This window comes from Pelodiscus sinensis, chromosome 1 (genome assembly GCF_049634645.1).
Source record: "Pelodiscus sinensis isolate JC-2024 chromosome 1, ASM4963464v1, whole genome shotgun sequence".
Lineage (NCBI taxonomy): Eukaryota > Metazoa > Chordata > Testudines > Trionychidae > Pelodiscus > Pelodiscus sinensis.
Genome location: NC_134711.1, coordinates 40,764,897 through 40,786,671, shown reverse-complemented (window position 1 = coordinate 40,786,671; position 21,775 = coordinate 40,764,897). Strand labels below are relative to the sequence as shown.

Genomic DNA, 21,775 nt, shown 5'->3' with positions numbered 1-21,775 from the left:
TAATTAGTATTTGGCAGCACTTTAAATGGATAATGCAGTAACACATATTCTCACCTACTGCACAAGGGTACTAGGAGGATAAATTCATAATGTTTGTGAAATATTCTGATAAGGCAATAGGGACCAGATAACAAGTGTGAATAGCGTACATAAGGAAATAAAAGCCTGCAAAATTTTAAGAAACAGTTTGATTTTTTTTAATTACTGTATGTAAGCACAAAAAAACAGAAATAATTGAAAATAGGATTTTAGCACTGCAAATCTGATTGATTCTTAACTATATCATCACTAGGTGCAAAACTATAATTAAATGAGTTATCATGCAGGGCTATCATTAAATGAAGTACTGCTAATTGGAACTGATGGTTTGGAGCCAAAATTGATTAAGAAATCTGAAAGGAAACAGGACAGACTCTCTAATCTATCTATAAAAAAGTTTTCTCAGCTGCATGTCAGAATGACATCATCAGACTACTTGAAAGTGGAATCTCAGCATCTCACTTACATGGCTTCAACCAGAACCAACTGCAAAACTGAGATCTGTTTGTAGATTCTTCTGTAACATGTAGTACGTGAGCAACAGACCAATTAACAGTTTTTGTTTGTTCAGTTTTCTATATAATCAGTGCAAGATTAACAGGCTCTCTGGCTGCAAAAGTGGCTGGGGGGGGGGGGGGGAGGAAGAGGGGTAAATGTAGCAAACACAGGGTGCAACCCTCTAGTAAAATCCTAAATCTTTGAATTGCATGGTAAAATCCTGCAAAACTGGAAACAAGCAATTTTTACTCTACCATGACAGAAGGAATATTATTTTGTTTTCCTCATGAATGCATGGTATGAAAAGTCCTTTAAAGAATGTTTTAAGGGTTACATTACCCTTCATCATTAGATTCCAATGCCAAAAGAAAAAAAAAATCAGTCAGTTCTCTAATATCACACTAAAACAGTTAAAATCCTCTGACAATTTCCCAGTGGGTATATGCATTCAATGTTTGGTTCCTACCGCCCTATTCTCCTCTCCCCCATTAAAAATCATGATCTTTGACTCTCTTAATCTGTGGCTTGTGTCAGGAAGAGTTAAAGTCCAAGGTTCACTTTAGGAAGTGCTAACTACAGCTAGCAAAGACAAATTTATAAAACACTTAAGTGACTTAGCAGTTTTAGTCTTATAATGTGCAGGTCTCTAAAACTGGCTCACCAAATCTATAGCGATAGAAATGTAGCCGTGTTAGTCTGGTGTAGCTGAAACAAAATACAGGACTATGTAGCACTTTAAAGACTAACAAGATGATTTATTAGATGATGAGCTTTCGTGGGCCAGATCTGAGGAAGTGGGTCTGGCCCACAAAAGCTCATCATCTAATAAACCATCTTGTTAGTCTTTAAAGTGCTACATAGTCCTGTATTTTGTTTCAAATCTATAGCAGCAGGGATAGAAAGTATGAAAATCTTGGTACTATCTTTCTTTTTTTGTAATTTGTGATGATACTGAAACATGGTACAATAAAAACAAAATGATGCACCTAAAAGTAACATGCAGCTCTTCACTTAAGAAATATTAATGTCATCAAGTATGAAAAGCAAGACTACTAATTCTTGAGAATGAATCTCAAGCTCTCTGATTTCAGGACTATTCATGTTCTCAAGATTGACGCAAGAAATTTAAAACTTCATGGGGTTTTTTCCCAACTCTCTCCTGCCTTTTAGTTTCTTGGCAGCAAAGTGGAATTTACAATAATCTTGTTATCTGAATTGCTTCACAGAGCAGGACTACTGTAATTGCACTCATAAAAGCAGAGCAGAGCACCAGAGGGGAGCAATACAAGAACACAGTAATGAAGAGAGAGAAGAAAGGAAAAAGAACACAACATAGACTGGGCATAGAAAAGGCAGGTGAGAAACAGTACGAAGCCTGAAAAATATGAACACCGAAAACAACAATAAATAACAATAGTCATATAGCTCCTCCATGAAACACTCTCGTTGCAACCCTATGGTTTTAATTGTCGTAAAGTAATACCCTTTTAAAACAACACACACAACAAATGAGGAATTAAAAAGAGAAAGAAAGTATTTGGAAGGAAAGGTAATAAACAGAGGGCCAAGAGTTGTCATTCCAAAAATACACTAAAAAGATATAACAAGTAAAATTTGGAAGTAATAAGGGGATGACATGAGAAAATCCACATGGGAGCAAGTTTCACACAAGACAACTGCAGCAAAAGTGCAGTCACCTGAAGACGTCAAATATGATGGTGTTATCTTTAAATCGCAAGTGGGGTGACTACAGTTACATGTCAGTACAAGGTTCAAGTTCCAGGCCTCCAATGGAGTCTGGGCCTAATTCTTTAAAGGCAGACAAATGTGAAAAATAAAACAAAACAGCAGTATCAAAATAACACTGTGGTTAATGATATCACTTAAGTGTGAATAAGCAAAAGTGATGAAGAAGCTCCAGTGACAGCCCTACAAAGAAGGAATTAAAATAATCAAGCCCCTTGTTTCCAAGGGTATTTATTACTAATACTTTATTATAGAGACAAGGTGAGTCTTCTATTGGACTAAGTTCTATTGTTGAGAGACACAAACTTTCATGCTTATATACAGTTCCTCACCAGGACACTTTGGTTACCATGACATAAATATGTAACCCACACAAGTTCTGAAATTAAAGAAAGAAACATTTTTGCATCATTGTAACCACATTGCTTTCCTCAGAAAGAGCAGGACAGTGATTGCCTCTTTCTGAGCATTCTAAACCTCAGTCACTTTCTCTCAAGGAATTTCTTCAACAAGTGATGACACAAAAGAACAAGCCTCTCCAAAAACAGCAAGACTGTGGCCTTCGCAGTCTAAGGAGGAGAAGCATCCATCTGGCAATATCAAGCATTCTCCCACAACAGAAACTAAAGCTGCAGGTTCCTAGGCTATTGGTTTTCAAACTTGGGTAGCAGGACCGCCCAGATAAGCCACTGGAGGGCCGTGAGATGCGTCCATAGGCACGGAGCCTTGCACCTCCCATTAGCTGCAGCTTGCCATTTTCAGCCAAGGAGAGCTGCAGGAAGTGACGTGGGTTTCTCTTACCTGCTAACTCCCTCATACATCTCATTTTCCCCACAAGGAACCATCTTTCATATACACCAATGCTAAAAACAAAAAAACCCCAGTAATTCTCATTCTCCTTACCTCAGTGTATAACAGATGTATTAGGGATGCAACAGTGTAGTCAATTAACCGATAAGCAAAAGCTTATAGATTAAAGGTATAGACTACATGCATTTCCCTCCCCCCACCAGTAAATTTTTTAGCAGGCTGGCCAGCAACCTGGCTCAGTCCTGACTTGTGATGGGTCCTGAACGCAGCTCTGCATTTAAAGTGTAGTAGGAGACCGGTAGGCGGGCAGCCCGGCTCAGTTCTGGCTTGCACTGGGTCTGGGAGCTCAGATGCCCCTCCCCTCCCCCGACAGGGGCTGCTGCCACCCCATGCTGCTGTCTTTTTATCGGAGGCAGCAGTACAGAGTGACAGGCAGCCAGTCTGTGAGGGGAGTTGGTTTTTAAACTGGCTCCCCTCACAAACCAGCTCCCGCCTGGCACACACAGGCAGAGAGGCAGCAACGCAGAGTGGCAGAGGGCTCCTTCAGAGTGAGGCCAGAGGGCACTGGCTGTCGGCTCTGCCCCCAGGGACTATAGAATAGTCGACTACCCGATAAGAATTAATAAGGTTACTTGACTATTCAGTTAACCAATATTTAACATCCTAAGCTGTATACATCACAAGGGAAACAACAATGAAGAAAACTCATACTCTCCAGACATTACAAACAAACAAACAAACAAACAAACCCCAGAAAAGTAAAACAAGTGTGGAAAACTTCACTAATTCTTCAGTTAAAACATTAAAAGCCAAAGACGACTTTGCCACAGAGTTACAATATAGAAATTAAAACAAAAATTTATTCATAATCTCAGTCGCCATGAAGATGCTCCAGAAACATAACTGTTTTGGAGCAGAAGGGAGAAAGGGACAGGAAATGGAAAATAAAATGCATTTGCTGACCTTTGCTCCCTACTTCCTGACAAATCATGGTACTTTGCTCTCTCGAGTTAACTATGGAGCTCTTCACTATACAAGTTGAAACTAAAATACATAAGATGATATTGGGGAACAGTCTCCTTACACTTAAAAAAAGAGGGGTTTAAAAAAGAGGGGTGTGAAGGGGGGAATATACTGAGTTCAGATTGAAAGCCTATATTCCAGAGTGGTTATAAACTCAACTGGGGCGAGAAGTAGTGTAGTATTTTATTAGAGAACCATTGTTTGAGCATTAAACAGACGTGACATTAAAAAGCAGGAACAATATAGATCACTCTTTTTTAGCAGTATTTATGCTCAGATAGGAGATTAAATGATAAAAATTCTTGATTTTGATACCAATTCCATGATTTTACCAATTCTCCTCATTTGTGTACTCATGGAAAAGAACAATACTGGGAGAGTATCCACTAATGCTGCACAGTTATAAACCCACCTACTAATCCTCCCATCAACATTGCAGATGAGCTGTTCATGAGAAAGATCAAATAGATTATCTGATCAGTATCAGTTGAGCAGTTCTCTTACTTCAGCTCACAGATGTTAACTTGAGTGCTCAAAAGAATTCTACATTCAGCAAAAAAAAAGACATTAAATAGCATGAAGTATTTGCTTCATACAATACTGTTATGCCTTATTTTCTGTCAAAATGTTAAACTGTAACCAAATTTTAAGCTATATTGAAATATTTCTGTTTGTTAGGAGACTTGTAACATCTGAAAGTGGACTAATTAACTCAGCATGTTACTATTTCTTTTTAGTTGGGTCCCTTTTCTTCAGGGTTTCATGCAGAAAAATAGTTGGACTCTGGCTATCCCGCTTCCTCTAGAAAAATCACAAAATTAAATTGCTTTTTACTTGTGTGTAGCCTGCAATCCATTTATGGCTACTGACAATCTTCATGTCTCCCAGCAAATTATTTATTTCCATCTTTTCAATATGCTTTACATATAACAAAATGCAAATTAATCTGTCTGATAGGATCAGATACCACAAACATCATACTACATAATTTTCCATAAAGTACCAATGACATTTACATAAAACAATTGTTTGATAAAATTTACTACAAAATTTTAGCTGCAATGTTGTATACAAACTTCAAGATTAATGACATGTCTCTCTCTCTCTCTCTGCTTGATTTCTTTGTTGTACTCTCCACCCTTTTTATAGACTTAAATCTGTTTTCCCCACACATAGGTTTGCAAGGCTATGTCTACGCTACATGACAAAGTTGAACTAAGATACACAACTTCACCTGTGCAATCAACTTAGCTGAAGTCGAAGTACCTTAACTCAGCTTTTGGCACTGTCTACACTGCAGGAAGTCAAAGAAAGAACATTTTTCCTTCGACTTCCCTTACTCCTCGTGAAAGCAGGATTACCAGCATCGACCAGAGTGCCCCTCTTACTTTGAATTAGCTGTTTTAGCTAGACTACTAATTCTAACTCTGGAAGACTGAGTGTGGCAGCTTTGACCTTCTTCTGTAGCATAGATGTACCCCAACAGATTAATTTTCCTGTAACATCTAATAATATTTTAGGTTTTCCATTTATTTTTTCACCTGTTCTTTCTCAGATTCTTTCTTCTGATTCTGTCCCACTTTTGATATTATTTTTCTCTTTCCTGTCTACATCTCCTATCAGTATGGTATATTATACATTTCAGGTATTCTTTTGTTCCTTTCACTCATCTCTTCATTTGTTGAAATTCCACTAAAAATCTTTTCCTCCCTTTTTCATATTTCTTTCCTTAGCACATTCACTTCAGAGGTAGCCTTTGGTTTCAATAAATTTTCACTTGGCCCAAATATTCTCTCCTGCTCACATAATAGGGATGAAGTCAACCCAAATAATCTCTTCTCCACTCACCACTCATTGACAGAGTCAGGAAAATACTTAAGAGAGTCTGCCAGCTTCATGCAAATTATAGTTGTCATACTACTCTTAGTACTTCTCGGTCCTTCACAGCTGTTTCAGATTTTCTGAGCTACTTGCAATAAGGAATAGGATATTACTCCTAGCTAAGAGTAAAGAAGACTTCTAAGAACTTCTGGCTGAGCTTTAACATAAGAACAGCCATACTGGCATACTGGGTCAGATAAAAGGTCCATATAGCCCAGTATCCAGTCTTCTGACAATGGCCAATGCCAGATGCCCCAGAGGGAGTGAACAGAACAGGTAATCAAGTGAACTTTCTACTGTTAACCATTTTCAGCCACTGGCAAACAGAGGTTAGGGACACCATTCCTACCCACCCTGGTTAATAGCCATTGTTGGCCATAACCTCCATGAATTTATCTAGATCTTTTCTGAAACCTGTTAAAGTCCTGGTCTTCACAATATCCTCTGACAATGAGTTCCACACGTTGACTGTGCACTGAGTGAAGAAATACTTCCTTTTGCTTGTTTTTAACCTTCTATCTATTAATTTTGTTTGGTGACCTCTGGTTCTTTTTTTATGAGAATAATTAAATAACTTTTCCTTATCGCTATACCTGACACAACTTTATAGACCTCTATCATATCCCCACTAAGGGTATGTCTACATTGCAGGACAAGATCGAATTAAGAAACGCAACTTCAGCTATATTAATTGCATAGCTGAAGTCGAAGTACCTTAAGTCAGCTTTTGGTGCTGTCTATACTGCAGGAAGTTGAAGGAAAAACACTCTCCTTTCGACTTCTCTTACTCCTCATAGAAGTAGGAGCAGAGTGCCCCTCTCAGTTTAAATTAGCTGTCTTAACTAGACCGAGTAATTTGAACCCGGAAAGATTGACAGTGGCAGCTTTGATCTTCTCTGTAGTGTAGATATGCCCTTAGTCTCTTTTCTAAGATGAAAAGTCCCAGTCTTTTTAATCTCTCTTCATACGTCTCCTATTCTAAACACCTAACAATTTTTTTGCCTTTTCTGAACCTTTTCCAATGCCAAGACATTTTTTTGAGATGAAGTAAATACAGCACTATGTAGTAAGATATTCTCTACCCCTTTTAATTATTCCTAACATTGTTTGCTTTTTTGACTGCTGCTGCACAGTGGGTGGATGTTTTCAGAGAACTATCCACAATGACTCCAAAATCTCTCTCTCGAGTGGCAATATGTAAAATTAGTCCCTATCATTTTATACATATAATTGGGATTATTTTTTCCAATGTGCAATACTCTGCATTTATCAACATTAAAATTCATTTTCCATTTTGTTGCCCAATCACCTAGTTTTGTGTGATTCTTTTGAAGCTCTTCACAGTCTCATTTATTCTTAACTATCATGAGCAGTTTAGTGTCATCTGCAAATTTTCCTATCTCACTATTTACCCTTCTCCAGTTGATTTATAAATATGTCTATCAGGAATGGTCCCAGTACGGACTCATGGGCCATTTATTCCTATCCTTTGTTTCCTGTCTTTTAAGCCATGAGAGGACCTCCCCTCTTATCCCATGACATCTTAACTTTACTTAAGAGCCATTGGTGAGTGCAGCCAGGCAGCCCACCCCTTTCTCAAACAATCTTGCTTGCCCTCTGAGATGTCTGTCTGTATACAGAGCAGAGAAGGAACAATAAGAAGATCAGCATAGCCATTAAGCTTTGATCTGCTTTGACCAGGATATGCAAGCTTCTGACTCTGAGTAACGATTAAGGAAATAAGCTAAGCTCGAGGCTGCAAGAAGTGTCGGCTGGCACCTATGTTGATTCGAACATACAGTCCCAGGAAGAGGAATTTCCCACTGAGAAAACAATGTCCAGTACTTCAAAATTTAATCATCTCAATTCTCTCTTGCAAGTGTAAATTAAGTTCACAACTTCCTTGTAAGAACTGGTCTCACAGCAGACAGACCAGCATCAATTGGCATTACAGATAAGAAAGAGAAAATACGTGACCCACTGGGTATATAAGTTGGGCCCAGCACACACTCACTTTGAGTGTCAAACTACCATTTACCTGCTGGTCGGGTTAGGTGTTTGACCTCCCGAGGTCCACGGGGGCGCCCACCTCGTATTTTCGTCTTTCCGAGGAATTGAGGGACCGATCCTGGCCTGACACGCTGGGACCGAGTGACGCAGAAAGGGGTAAAAATTGTACCTGTATGTGTCCTTTTGTTTTAGTGCATGCATAGAATAGAGCTCTTTAAAGATTAAGCTGTCATTTGGTACCATTATTTTCTATTTCCTATCTTTATTTTCCTTGTAACCATTTTTTTTAAGATATCTCTCTCTCTCTCATATATATATATATATATATATATATATATATATATATATATATATTTGCCAGCAGTTAAGAAATAGAACAATAGCCATTGCAACCACATGATTTATAAGCTTCCTCAAATAAACCTGTAACTGTTTAAGCTTTAACCTGACTCCTTCAGTTGCTGTAATAGAACCAAGCACAATTTAAAAGAACTTCAGCCGGTCATAAAGGGACAGATATAGGGAGAGCCTGGGCGTTTGGATTTGTGTCACACCCAGGTGGCAAAATTCAGTTGGGGCGCTTCTCAGTCTCCCCGAGGCTGCCCGCTGCGAAGGAATTATGAAAATCTAGCAGCTGAAATCTGAAGCGTAATAAGCTCTCCCTGTACACTTATTGGGGTGCCTTTCAGCCTCTTCCAGGCTGCCCACTGCAAGGGACCCCCGGTCTCAACAGTTAAAGTCTTAGGCGTATAGTACACACACACACACACACACACACACCACACACTGCCCTGACCGTCGGCTGACAGTGAGGGACCTTGTCAAAGGCTTTCTGGGAATCTAAGTACACTATATCATTTTTGAAAGGAGTGTATAGTTAAGTCTGTAGTTTCCAGTTCCACTATCAACCTTGTTTTGAGGCATTTATAACTTTGTCATTTTAATTTGCTTGATACTGAAATTTGCCATTGACTACCCTACTTCCAAATAAGTTTTTGTTATTTGTTCCCCTCCACACAGAACATTTCATTTAAATTGAGATGGCCCATTTTTGTTTTTCACACATTCAAAAAATGAATTTTACAGGCATCTAAGGCATGTTTTAACAAACTACAGTAACTGATTTTTCAAACTACACAACAGCATATAAGAGGGCAGAATCAAGTGCTTATTTGTTTTTATTAGTGACACTGGGTATTTTGAAAGAGAAATTAATTCACAGAGTTATTTAAAATTTCAAAAATAGATAATGTATTTAAAGTAACTATTTTTCATGTATGGGTTTCTACATGATAATAACTTATGCTTTATAAAAATGAAAATAGCACATGTTATTCTGACATACTATGCTAGCTCTAAAATGATATGCATTTTTTTAGGGCCTGACTTTGTATCGCTGATGTCTCAGAGCAGAACTGGGCCATTTATGCAGAATATTCTTTTAGGAAAAATTCATCAACTCAGTCTTAATGTCATTATTATAATATACTTATATCTTGCTGTGCCTAGAGTGAAGCACAGATGGTAGGTTATATGATGCATTGTTCTCATATCTCTTCAAATAACTAGATAGGTTATGAAGTAAGTGGCAGCTTGAACTCTGTGCTTGGGAAAAAAGAAGTGTTCATTAAATTGTACCAACATAAATAAAGACTTAAAACCTGCAACTACTGGGAATGTATACTATACATAACAGGTCAACCTAGTTACAGTTGTTTACTTTTGACTGCTTGTTTGTAAATTATATTATGTTTTGAACTTTGGGTACCAGTCATGTTCAGACTGCAATTACTTCACTGACCTTATCCAAAAAGAACAGTATTGCTTTTTGCTGGTTCTCTTCATCAGCATTTAGTTTGTGTCTCCCAATGGACGCAATCAGCTGTGTCTCTTGTTCTAGAAGTGCACAGAGGACTGCCTTTCTTTCTGCTCCTGTGAAAGTGCTGTTAATGTGCTCAATCTCCTCCTGTCTCCATACTATATTAATTAAAAAAAAAAATCTGGATTTAAAAACTTAGAGTTTACCAGCTGGACATTTTTGCTTTCACATTGTCAGTGTGTATTTATTTTTCAGTGTTTAACACCAAACTTTCATCTTCCTAACAAATCACTTGTATATTTTAAGTTAGTTATACATATTTTTCCAAGCATATAAAAACAGCACAGAGATTAATCAAAATATGGGGGTTACATAGATATTCTATGTGCATTCACCTCCTCCAAGCTGCCATTTTGTGCTCCTCAATCTAAAATTTTATTAAGAAAATATCCCTAGGCCCAGAGGAGGAAACAAGCCCAGTGTACCACTCCAGTAAGGACTTACTGGGGCACGTGGCTGCAGAGGAATGAATTACCTATGCTGTGAGCTTTCCCCTCACTCCCTGACAGTGAAGGAAGGGGGAGAGTAAGGAAGAGGGGGACTTCAGCTCCCTCCTCCCTAAAGGGGACCCTTGCCCTCCCACATTACCCCCCACAAATCAACCCACTTCCCTGAGCTGCCCATGCCCTCAGCCCCATGCCCAAATTTCTGCACCTCTTCATACACACCTCAACCCTCTGCTATCAGCCATGCCTCAAACCCCCAACCCTGACTCCTTCACTCTACCACACACCCAGCCCTGACTCCTGCACCCTCCACATCCCCACTCCCTGCCCTGACCCCCACAAACCCAGCCCAACCCCCTGCCCTCCACCCCACACTTACAATTACTATCAAATCCATCCCCTACCTTCTGGCCTGAGCCCTGGGGGGGATACAACAGTACGTGTAAGAAATGTATGCTACTTTCATCTCTGCCTAGGCCTTGTGGTTATGAAACAAATCTTCAAAATATTAATCAAATATAACTGAAAAAATGTATGCTCCATGAGTTTGAAGAGAGCTTGAAATAATAGTGCTGAAAGACATGAACAGTTCCAGTTCATTTCAATGAGGTATTAACTCAGATGTCCAATGGCAGTTAAAAAACCTGTATTAAGTATTTAATTGCTGATCAAAGCATATAAGAAATGAAAAGAAGCCTATTAACAACATCTGTCTAAGCTACTAAAAGTGATATCTCATTTTGGTACCTCACTAGTGGTTGGTGCTTAGAGACCTACCATTTCTGTCCAATCAAAGGGCAGACCCATTGAGGACCAAACTGATGTCCCACTGGGAAACGGGGTCCCATATAAGTGGAAAGAGTCTTTCACGGCCCTTATGCAACCTGATTCACATATCATGCAAGAATACCAACTGACCATGGATGCAAGTATGAAAGGACAATACTTCTGCCAGATGCACCTTGACTGAAGAGAATGCAAGGCCCTAGTGCCATAAGTGAAGAAGGGCATCCAGAATGGACTGCAGAGACAGCTGGGTTGGGATATTCTGTGCTGATGCCCACAAGAGAAAAGCTTAGCCAGGTAAATTGCTATGGTAGAGTGCTTTCTGCTCTCCAAGTCCTGGTCTACATTAAAGGGGAAGGTTGACTTAAGATATGCAAGTCCAGCTATGTTAATTACATAGTTGGAGTTGATGGATCTTAAATAGTGTTTTTGCACCAGCAACACAGAGGGAGGTTGACAGGAGCAAACACTCCAGTCGGCTTCCTTTACTCCTTGTGAGGAACAGACTACTGGCACCTATGGGTGAACCCTCTAAATTCGAATTAGTGGGTTTTCACTAGACCCACTAATTTGAACTCTGGAAGATCAAGTAGTAGACATGGCCTAGTGTAGACATGGCCCAAGAGAACCTGCTGTACCAGACTAAAGCAGACTTGTTTCTCTGGATTCAGCCACACAGCATCCAAACTGTGATGTGGATAAGGGGAGGTATGGACACAAGACCTGACTAGCATCATATGAGATTAGGTCTTGGCAGCTGGGAAGTGGCCTCAGGGATGCTACAGCCAGGTCCATGAGCATTTCAAACCAATGCTGATGGGATCATGCTAAGGCAATCATAGAGACCATGTCTTGTCCTACTTGATTTTTGAGAACACTTTGCTGATAAGCAGACTTGGCAGAAAAGAGTACATCAGGTCTCCTGACCACAACAGGAGACAGGCACTGCAAACTGAGCCTCTGCTGAGACCTGGAAAAAACAGAACTGAGGACACTATCTGTTCAGCCAAGTGGTGAACAGGGTCACTCAGGATCTCCCCAGTTCTGACACTCTGATAAACTCCAAGTAAAGGGACACTTGTGGTGAGAGAAGAAGGACCTCTTAAGACAATGTGTCAGCATGTTCCAGACTCCAGAGAAATGCAAGACTTTTAGGTGGATTACATGCTGAATTCAGAAGTCCCTCAGATGGAGGATTTCCAGGCACAGAGCCAACAACAGAGCTCCCCTGTTTGCTAACATAGAACATTGTCTGTTAGCACCTGCACCACCCATACCACCCAACGGACCAGTTGGGGAAGGAAGACGCAGCAAGCCAGATAGATGGTTCCGAGCTCCCTGACATTTATTTGTAATGCAAGTGCCTCTTGAGACCATAACCCCTGAATCCATGGTGTACCAAGATGCACTCCCCAACCGAGATCAGACACATCTGAAATGAGGAAGATCATGGGCTGCAGGCTTACAAACAGCTTACAAACCTTCCAACACCATAACTGGGTCAGACTACCGCAGCAGAGAGTTACGTATTTAAGGTGGAATCATAAAGACCTTGACTAGGTGATGTCTGATTGAGGAACAGACTGGCACCAACCACATCTGGAAGGGATGCAGCCTGTCCCCTCTATCAGCTGGGAAAGACTCGCTACTCCAACCTCGGCAGGGAGCTGCTGCGGTAGCTGAGGAGAAGTGCCCCTCCCCCAGCCAGGCAGCTCCCTACGTCAAGCCCTGAGTCTCAGCCAGGTATCTCCGTGTGTAGAGCCCTAAGCACCTGGCTAGGTGGGGCTCATTAAGCAGTTGCAGGGCCCTGACACTGCACAGCTTAGAGGGAAACTTGTTGTTTTGGCATTGTTCTTGACAAATCCATGCTGGCTATTGCTTATCAATTTTATTATCCTCTAGGTGCTTACTAATTGATTGTTTAATCATAGAATCATAGAACACTAGAACTGGAAAGGACCTCGAGAGGTCATCGAGTCCAATCCCCTGCCCTCACAGAAGGACCCAGTACCAAGACCATCCCTGATAGATGTCTATCTAACCTGCTCTTAAATATTTCTAGCGATGGAGATTCCACAATCTCCCTAGGCTACTTATTCCAGTGTTTAACCACCCTGACAGTTAGGAAGTTTTTCCTAATATCCAACCTAAAGCTCCCTTTCTGCAGTTTAAGCCCATTGTTTCTTGTCCTATCTTCAGAGGCCAAGGAGAACAATTTGTCTCCCTCCCCCTTGTGATACCCTTTTAGATATTTGAAATCCGCTATCATGTCCCCTCTTAGTCTTCTCCTTTCCAAACTAAATAAGCCAAATTCTTTCAGTTGTCCTTCGTAAGTCATGTTCTCTAGATCTTTAATCATTCTTGTTGCTCTTCTCTGGACCTTCTCCAGTTTCTCCACATCTTTCTTGAAATGTGGTGCCCAGAACTGGACATAATACTTCAACTGAGGCCTAATCAACACAGAGTAGAGAGGAAGAATGACTTCTCATGTCTTGCTCACAACACTTCTGTTAATGCGTCCCAGAATCATGTTTGCTTTTTTGCAATAGTGTCACACTGTTGACTCATATTTAGCTTGTGGGCCACTATGATCCCTATATCCCTTTCTGATGTACTCCTTCCTAGACAGTCACTTTCTATTCTGTATGAGTGAAACTGATTGTTCCTTCCTAGTAGAGTACTTTGCATTTGTCCTTATTACACTTCATCCTATTTACCTCAGACTATTTCTCCAGTTTGTCCAGATCATTTTGAATTATGATCTTATCCTCCAAAGCAGTGGCAACCCGTCCCAGCTAGGAACTTAATAAGAGTACTCTCTATGCCAAAATCTAAATAATTGATGAAGATATTGAACAAAACTGGTCCCAAACAGACCCCTGCAGAACCCCAATTGTTATGCCCTTCCAGCAAGATTGTGAACTGGCAGGATAACTGAGAACAGTTATCCAGCCAGTTATGCACCCACTTTATAGTAGCCCCATCTAAGTTGTATTTGCCTAGTTTATTGATAAGAAGTTCATGCAAGACCGTATCAAATGCCTTAATAAAGTCTAGGTATACCACGTCCACCGCTTCTGTCTTATCCACAAGAATAATAATCTGTTCTGGGATCTTTCCAGTCATTGAAGTTGGGTAGGCTGATGTAGAATTCCCTGGGTCCTCTTTGTTCCTCTTTTGAAACACAGGTACTAAGTTTGCCCTTCTCTTCTCTGAGACCTTTACAGTTTTCCATGAGATCTCAAATATAATTGCTAATGGTTCCAAAACTATTTCAGATAGTTCCTTAAAGTAGTTTTGGATGAATTTAATCAGACCATGCTGGCTTTAATTCTTCTAATTTATCTAAATATTCTTTAACTGGTTCTTTCCTTATTTTGATTTGCAATCCTTTCCCTTTGTTGTTAAAATTAACTGTGTTCAATATGTGATCACAGTTAACCTTTTTAATCAAGGCTGAAGCAAAATAGGCATTAATAATCTCAGCCTTCTTGATATCATCTTCTTAGCTCTCCTTTCCTACTGAGTAGTGGACCTATACTCTCCTTTCCCTTTTTCTTACTCCAATTTATAGAACCTCTTTTATTGCCTTTTAGGTCCCATGGTAGGTGTAATATGCATACGCACACCTATCTTGGCTTGTTTTGTACTGGCCATTACCAGAGCATAGATGCTGATATATACATACATACACATATGACATTTTTTCTGTTCCTAACAATATTAAAATGAGACAGTGACTTTTCCAAAACAATTACATAGCAAAGCATACATATCAACGAAACAATATATAATGCATACTTAAGGGGGAAAATCTATGATATGGTACCTTATCCCAGGAAAGAGCTATACAAAGAAAAGTTTTATTCGCTTCTTATCTCCAGTACCTTAAGTGTTTTTATTTTAGAATATTTCAACTCATTTCTTTAAGGCTTCTTTGCTATGGTTTTAATACTAAGCTTCCTGCTTAGTTCACAGTATCTCATGAAACGTCCAAGAACAGCAATTTTAGTCAACAATAGCATTGCATAGCTGAAAGCTTCGTATACCACAAGGAGGCAGACAAATTTCAAAGACAAAGCTAATAAATATAGTAAGCAAGGTTTTTTTACGGGGCTAAAAGGTGTTTAGACAGAGATATTGGAATTGTCTAGATTCACCTACTGATTCACTGAAAATAGGCAACCAGCTTAAAAATGTACCTTGTAGAACAAATGCTTTATAGAACCAGAAGAATCTTCTTTGGCACAATATTTATTCTCTCTCCAGACTGCAACTATTCCCATGTACTCACTTTACATTTTATTAATAAAATTGCCATATTAAAATATTATATACATTATATAAAAAAGAGAGTTTACTATTGATGCTCAACTTCTTTAACCAAAAAACTGAAAAATATTCTGGCTAGTTCTGGCTGACCCTGTTCCTGTTGTGATTACCAGTAATGCCCTTCACAAATCTCTGGAGGACAATAATCTCATTCTATTTCTGTCACAGTGATTTAGTTTGTGTCGTCTGTTGACACTGTAAGAATGTGAAAGTACTACTCTGTTATAATGAGCATGACTGCAGGTCATTGTATAGACTAGAGAAGCAACTAGTCAAACAAACCAAAACAAAAGCAAATTGTCAATAATTTATATAATGACTAATTTTTTTAACATAAGGTGTTAAAGAGATTTCAAATAATATAATTTTCTTTTACACTGTTTGTACTGGCACAAATTTATTGTGTTGCCTAGATATTACATTTCTGAACTTGCACAACTAAGAATTTTATTGTGCCTGTGAACCAGATGGTATTTAACTAAACAAAAGAACTATGTATATAACCATAAGTTTCAAATTTAAAAATAGCAAGGCTCACTCAGGATTTCAACTCTGATCTTTGTTGAGTCTACCTCAAATAAATTTCTTTTAAAAATGATTTGGACTGGGTCAAACAGACTGCTAATACACTGCCAATTATGAAACAGGTTTTCAAATAAATGCTATAGTGATCCAGATTCCAAACATCAGCAGTAATAAAATGGCCAAGATTTTCAAACTGTCTTGTGATTTTGGAGAGGAGAGGGGAAAAAAGAAAAAAAGAACATAAGAGAATGAGAGAATTAAGAAAATTTGGATGCTGTCTTTTGAATTTTGGATAAAATATCACAAATCTCTGTTGCAATTTAGATGGTTAAAATTCTGAACTATGGATATTAAAGCTGCATTTTGTATGGATTTATTTCAGCTATTTAAGTATCACAGTATTACACTACAAACAAAAATTATATTCTGTTCCTCCAACTAGAGTTAGCATTAGAAATGAATGAAGCCAACAATACATTTGTCAGCTAGCACAATTATCCCCTGTATTTGGTAAGCTAATTACTTCCTAATATGAAACAGAAAATAGTTGTTTGTTAGATAGCATTTTACTTTTGAAAATACTTCATTTTTAAAGTATTTCCATTGCAAATTGAAAAACAATGGAAACATTTCCATTGACATGAGGGGTCTCTGAAAGTTTTTTTTTCTTTAACAACACCAACATTTGAAGTCTGAGACAAATTGAGAATGCCAAGAAAAACTTACATTCTAAAGCATGGTAAAGTAGTTCAAAGTCTTCCTTTGTTTTAGGATTCAATCTTCGTTCATACTCCCTTCTCAATCTTTCTTCCTTCTCTCTTTTTTTCCTTAACTCTTCTTGTACCTCCCATTCTAACCGCAACCTTTTTTCTTCTCTTAATTTCTGTACAACATTTATAGCATGCCATCGTCGGAAATATGTCTGTAATACTATTACCTAAATAGAGTATAAAACAGAAAAATAGTACCAGCTTAAAGTACCATGCTAGAATTTTTTTTTTTTAAGTAGCATGTAAATTTGTTAGAAATTGCAATTTTGTTTAACATGTACAATAAACTAAATCATGACCATCACTGTACTCCTATCAAACTAGCTGGTAGTTTTGTTGTTGACTTCAGTGAGAGTAAAATTGGGCCCACATGTACCACTGACCATATAGCTTCAAGTTATCAAATGTATGCCTGACTTGTGATTGTAAAATATGGTAACCTCATTATCTTCCTTCAAAGTCCTCCTCAAAACTCTCTTTTGCTATGGTGCCTCCACAAAACTTGCCAAGGATTAGGCTGCAGGCCTGATGACACCTCGGCCTATTACATTGACCAGAACTACCTCATTATTTTCTTGTACTTCCCCATCTAACTGTTGTCTCTTGTCTTATACATAGATTGTAAGTTCTGGGACAAGGATTGTTTTTTTGTTCTGTATTTGTACAGCACGTAGCACAATGGGATTCTGGTCCATTACTATGGCTCCTAGGTGCTACAATAATATAAATAATAATACAGGTTGTATACCTTCCTAAACGTGGACTCTTTGGTCCAGCAACATCTGTGATCCTGCCTTGATCAGAGAACCCTTGGGACAGAAACCCAGAGGCAGAGCCCCTGTCAAGACTGACAGTAGCAGGGCCATGGCCGGTGGAAGTGGGCGAAACTAGTATCCAGCCGCCTGGCCGGGGCTGCAGGAAAAGGGGGCCAATGTCTGGCAAGCCCGGCCAGGGCCAGCAGCGCAGTTGGACCAAAGGTAGGGAGGTCAGATGGAAACTGAGCCAGGGCCAGTGGACCTTCCCTGATCCAGCAAATTCTCTTGTTCGGGACAGGTCAGGCCCCAAGGGTGCCGGACCAGGGAGGTCCATCCTGTAGATAAAAATGTGCAATAGCATGTATAATGGATACATTTTGACAGATATACTTGAAAATTTGTCCTTTTACTCATAGAAAGAAAGTGAAAATGTAATGGAAAATCAACTATATTTTGTTTGTGATCTAGTGGTTAAGGTGACACTACCATTCAGTACAGCACTATATTTAAAAAAAAAGAAGTGAGGTTATGAAAGTAAGAGCACAATCTTGTTTGTTGATTCATAATCTTTTAAACTTCTCTCTTTGTTTGTTAATTTACTTCATTACTTAAGGCAAAAGAATCCCACAATACAGACACCACCATGAGTTTTGGTGTCTCAGATTTGCCATGACAGATGTGGACAGACAGTAAAGAGCTTTCTGCTGAAGATCTCTAAAAGTAAAGAAGTTCTTGATGCAAATATCCGCCTACGGAGACCTTTCAGTAGATCCAAGGAGGCAAAAACCTGCAAATTGAAGTTCGCCATCTGTGACCTTAAGGAAACAGACAGCCAGCCCGAGAAAATGAATGGGCATGGGATTTGGCTCTAAATGCAGTAATTAGCTTGTGGACAGATGACAAGTACTTGTAGCAGCAGAAGACCTGGAGAATGATCCCAAGAGATTCTCAGGAGATTCCACAACATCTTGTAACTCCACAGGACTGCTCACCTATTTCAGCTCCCCTTCAATAATAAACTACATTTATGGAAAATTAATATACTATAAAAATTTCAATTACAACAGTTTTTAAAAGGTTGATTGAATGGCATTTATCAGAAAATGGAAACAAAGATTAGAATTTTTTCTCTCCAGTAAATACATCTGGTCTGTTTCAAAGATGAATGAACATAGACATGCAGAAGTCAAACAATTATCAACAAGATAATAAGAAAGCACACTGGACCTAGTAGAAATATATGTTCTAGAAACATTCAGTTAATATATCTCAATTACATTAACAAAAAGCAAGATGCAATATTCTATATACCAGCTTGCAAGTTTTAAAAATGTTTTAAAAATGGGGCCAAAAATTCAGACTTAGTGTAAAAAGCCATAACAGCATTGAACCTGTCTTGTAATATTATGGAAGAAATCTTCAAAAATGTGTGCCTTTCTTTCAAGGGAAAACTGGAAAATGTAACTAAAATTGTCTACATAACACCATTTGCACACTCTTTAATAATTTCTGTAAGGGCTATTAAAGAGCATACTAAAACAAACTGCAGGCCTAAGGGGCAATCGTATTCAATGCCTAATTCCACAAGATGTTCACTACTCTCATTAACCAAAATCATAATATTGTATAGATCTTATATAACACTTTTCATCAGTATATTCTAAAGCACTTCACAAAAAAAGAGATCAGTGGAGAAACGGAAGCTCAGAACAGGGAAGTCACATGTCCAAGGTCACTCAGTAACAGACCCAGGAACTAAACCCAGATCTCCAAAATTTCAGTCCAGTGCACCAAGTTTAAAGATGAATGGCATATTTAAATATCATGGTGCTGCCATGGATCAACTTATGTAGCCACACATTTATGCATACAATATGCCTAACAAAACTTTATGAGAAAGCTGAGGAAATGAAAACATGTTTAGACAAACTTCCATACACAGCAATCAGGGAGTCACTCATTCTGAGAAAGAATCCACAAAGTCCACTGATCACATTTCTCAAGATGTGCAGTAAGTAATTATTATCTCAATGTTGTTAAAATACAACACTGATAACACTGTAAATTAGCAGATACATGCTTTTCCTTTATCTCACTAACAATCATAAAAACAAAGTTTAAAAATTAACAGGATTTTTGCCATTCATCTTTAAACACATTCTTTGAACACTTATCCAATCATCTCTTTAATATGCCATTTTATAGATATATGGAGAAGAACTTACTGCATCTAGTCTACGTTTATGATATTCTTCTGCAGTAAGATATGTTCTTGGTCTTCTTAACTTGTCAGTCATGTTTGACACATAGAGGCCAATTTTAGTCATCTGTGTGGAGGTTGTATTTATAGTCTGTTGGCGTTTATTCTTCTCCACAACGGTCTGGAATAAAAACGTAATTCATGTTAAAATATGACATAACCTATGCTGCGGATTTTAGTATTTTTTCAAATTAAAATGAATGAAATACAGTTACTTAAAATCATGCAAATTCATTTTATTAACTATTTGTTTTTAAGTCTGACTACTTATTTATGTATCAGAGGGGTAGCCATGTTAGTCTGGATCTGCAAAAGCAACAAGGAGTCCTGTGGCACCTTATATACTAACAGATGTATTGGAGCACAAGCTTTCGTGGGCAAAGACCCACTTCATCAGATGTATGTCATGAAGTGGGTCTTTGCCCACGAAAGCTTATGCTCTAATACATCTGTTAGTCTATAAGGGGCCACAGGACTCCTTGTACTTATTTGTGCTCAATTATTTCTCCAGTCAGCTTAATTTCTGACAACCATGTCAATATTCTATTTTGTTTAGCAAAAAATGTTCTAAATGAAAGACCATTAAAAAATTACCTGTGTCTCCCTGCAAAATACTTCAATTCCTTTGTCACGTCGTTTTTTGGGTACTGTTTGTGATCCTGCATTATGAAATTCCACGCCTGTTACCCTATGTTTAAATCCACCCAGAAATGGCTTACGATAAGTAGGCCTTTCGATCTCTACTGCTACATCCTGGAATGTGTCAGAATCTGTTCAGATATAATAATTAAATACAATTATATACTATTCTGTAAGTAATCTGATTACAATATGGCACAAATATTAATATTAATGCATATTTGAAAAATATTGTTGACCTGTTTGCACTCTCACAGTTATGACATCAGGCATGTTGTAGTCTTGCTGCAGTTTAATTGTTTTGATTGGGTACTGTTCTGGATCAAGAGAAAACATTTCAATCTGGATAGTTCCATGAGGCCTAACTCCAATATGCATTAGAGTTTCACCATCCTCAATCAGCCTCCCTTTAAAACAAAACAAACAAAGTAAGGCATTCTTCTCTAATAAAAGAGGATACTGTCAAGCATTTTCCTCGGAAGAAATCAAAACTACAGATTATTTTAGCGAAACATGAGTGTTGAGTCAGTTTAATCTCAATTTAGGAAAGTCTGTGTTACTTCTGCCCAAAAGATATTCTAGGTAGCTCTGTCACAATCATACAAAGAGAAAAAAAATCATATTCACTTTCAAGAAAAAAGGCACAGAAATTAAAGTATCTACTTACCTTATTTGTTAAATAGCTCTTTAAAATTCTAGCTTTTACATTAGTTACTTTTTTGTCCTCATTGAAGATTTAGTGTATTAGTAAATGTAATATTTCTATTTTCAAACTTGATGTGGGTGCACAATAAACAAAATGGCCAGAAAGCTGAAATGCATAATCTGATGCAGACCTGTGGTTTAAACACTAACTCAGATTGATACAAACTGTCTTTAATTTTAATGCAATATTTCAAATACATCTTGCTTAATGGAAAGATAGTACTAAAATACATGGAGTTGAGTCCTGGGTATGCTAGGTCTCAGTTGGTTTTGATAAAGTATCCCAATATAACTTTAACAGGTTTGAAAAGCCTAGCCTGCCAATTCCATTGTCTCCCAGCACGGAGCCACTCTGTGTCACTTTTTGGTCATCTCTGGTCTATCCTGCAGTTCCTCCAGGAAAAGAAAAAAGAGAAAACTGACTCAAGCAACAAGTTTTGAGAAATAGATGCCAGGAAAAGCGCCTACTCTGTGTCATTGCCACAAAGGAAAAAATATTAAAATTAGTAATTTTCCAGAGCAGCCTCTACCTCTTGGATCTTACTCATTTTCTAGTGCCCTTAACCACAAAACACCAACTATTTCTTTTCCAGTCCTACCTAGCTCTCTGGGTACGTTTACACAAGTGTTATTTCGGAATAACTTACGTTATTCCAAAATAACATAGTTCG

The 21,775-nt window shown here is 38.4% G+C and overlaps 1 protein-coding gene across 4 annotated transcripts in view; it reads right to left on the bottom strand.

The window, feature by feature from the left end:
• Positions 1-21,775, bottom strand: part of IQUB (IQ motif and ubiquitin domain containing) — a 57,338-nt gene that overhangs the window by 30,176 nt on the left and 5,387 nt on the right. For all 4 annotated transcript variants that reach the window (XM_075928662.1, XM_006122642.4, XM_075928677.1 and 1 more), the window contains 5 exons: positions 20,639-20,806; positions 20,355-20,530; positions 19,726-19,881; positions 16,702-16,912; positions 9,809-9,984 (listed from right to left, as the gene is read on the bottom strand). In XM_075928662.1, the coding sequence (XP_075784777.1) occupies positions 9,809-9,984; positions 16,702-16,912; positions 19,726-19,881; positions 20,355-20,530; positions 20,639-20,806 (887 nt within the window). The remainder of the gene's footprint in view (positions 1-9,808; positions 9,985-16,701; positions 16,913-19,725; positions 19,882-20,354; positions 20,531-20,638; positions 20,807-21,775) is intronic.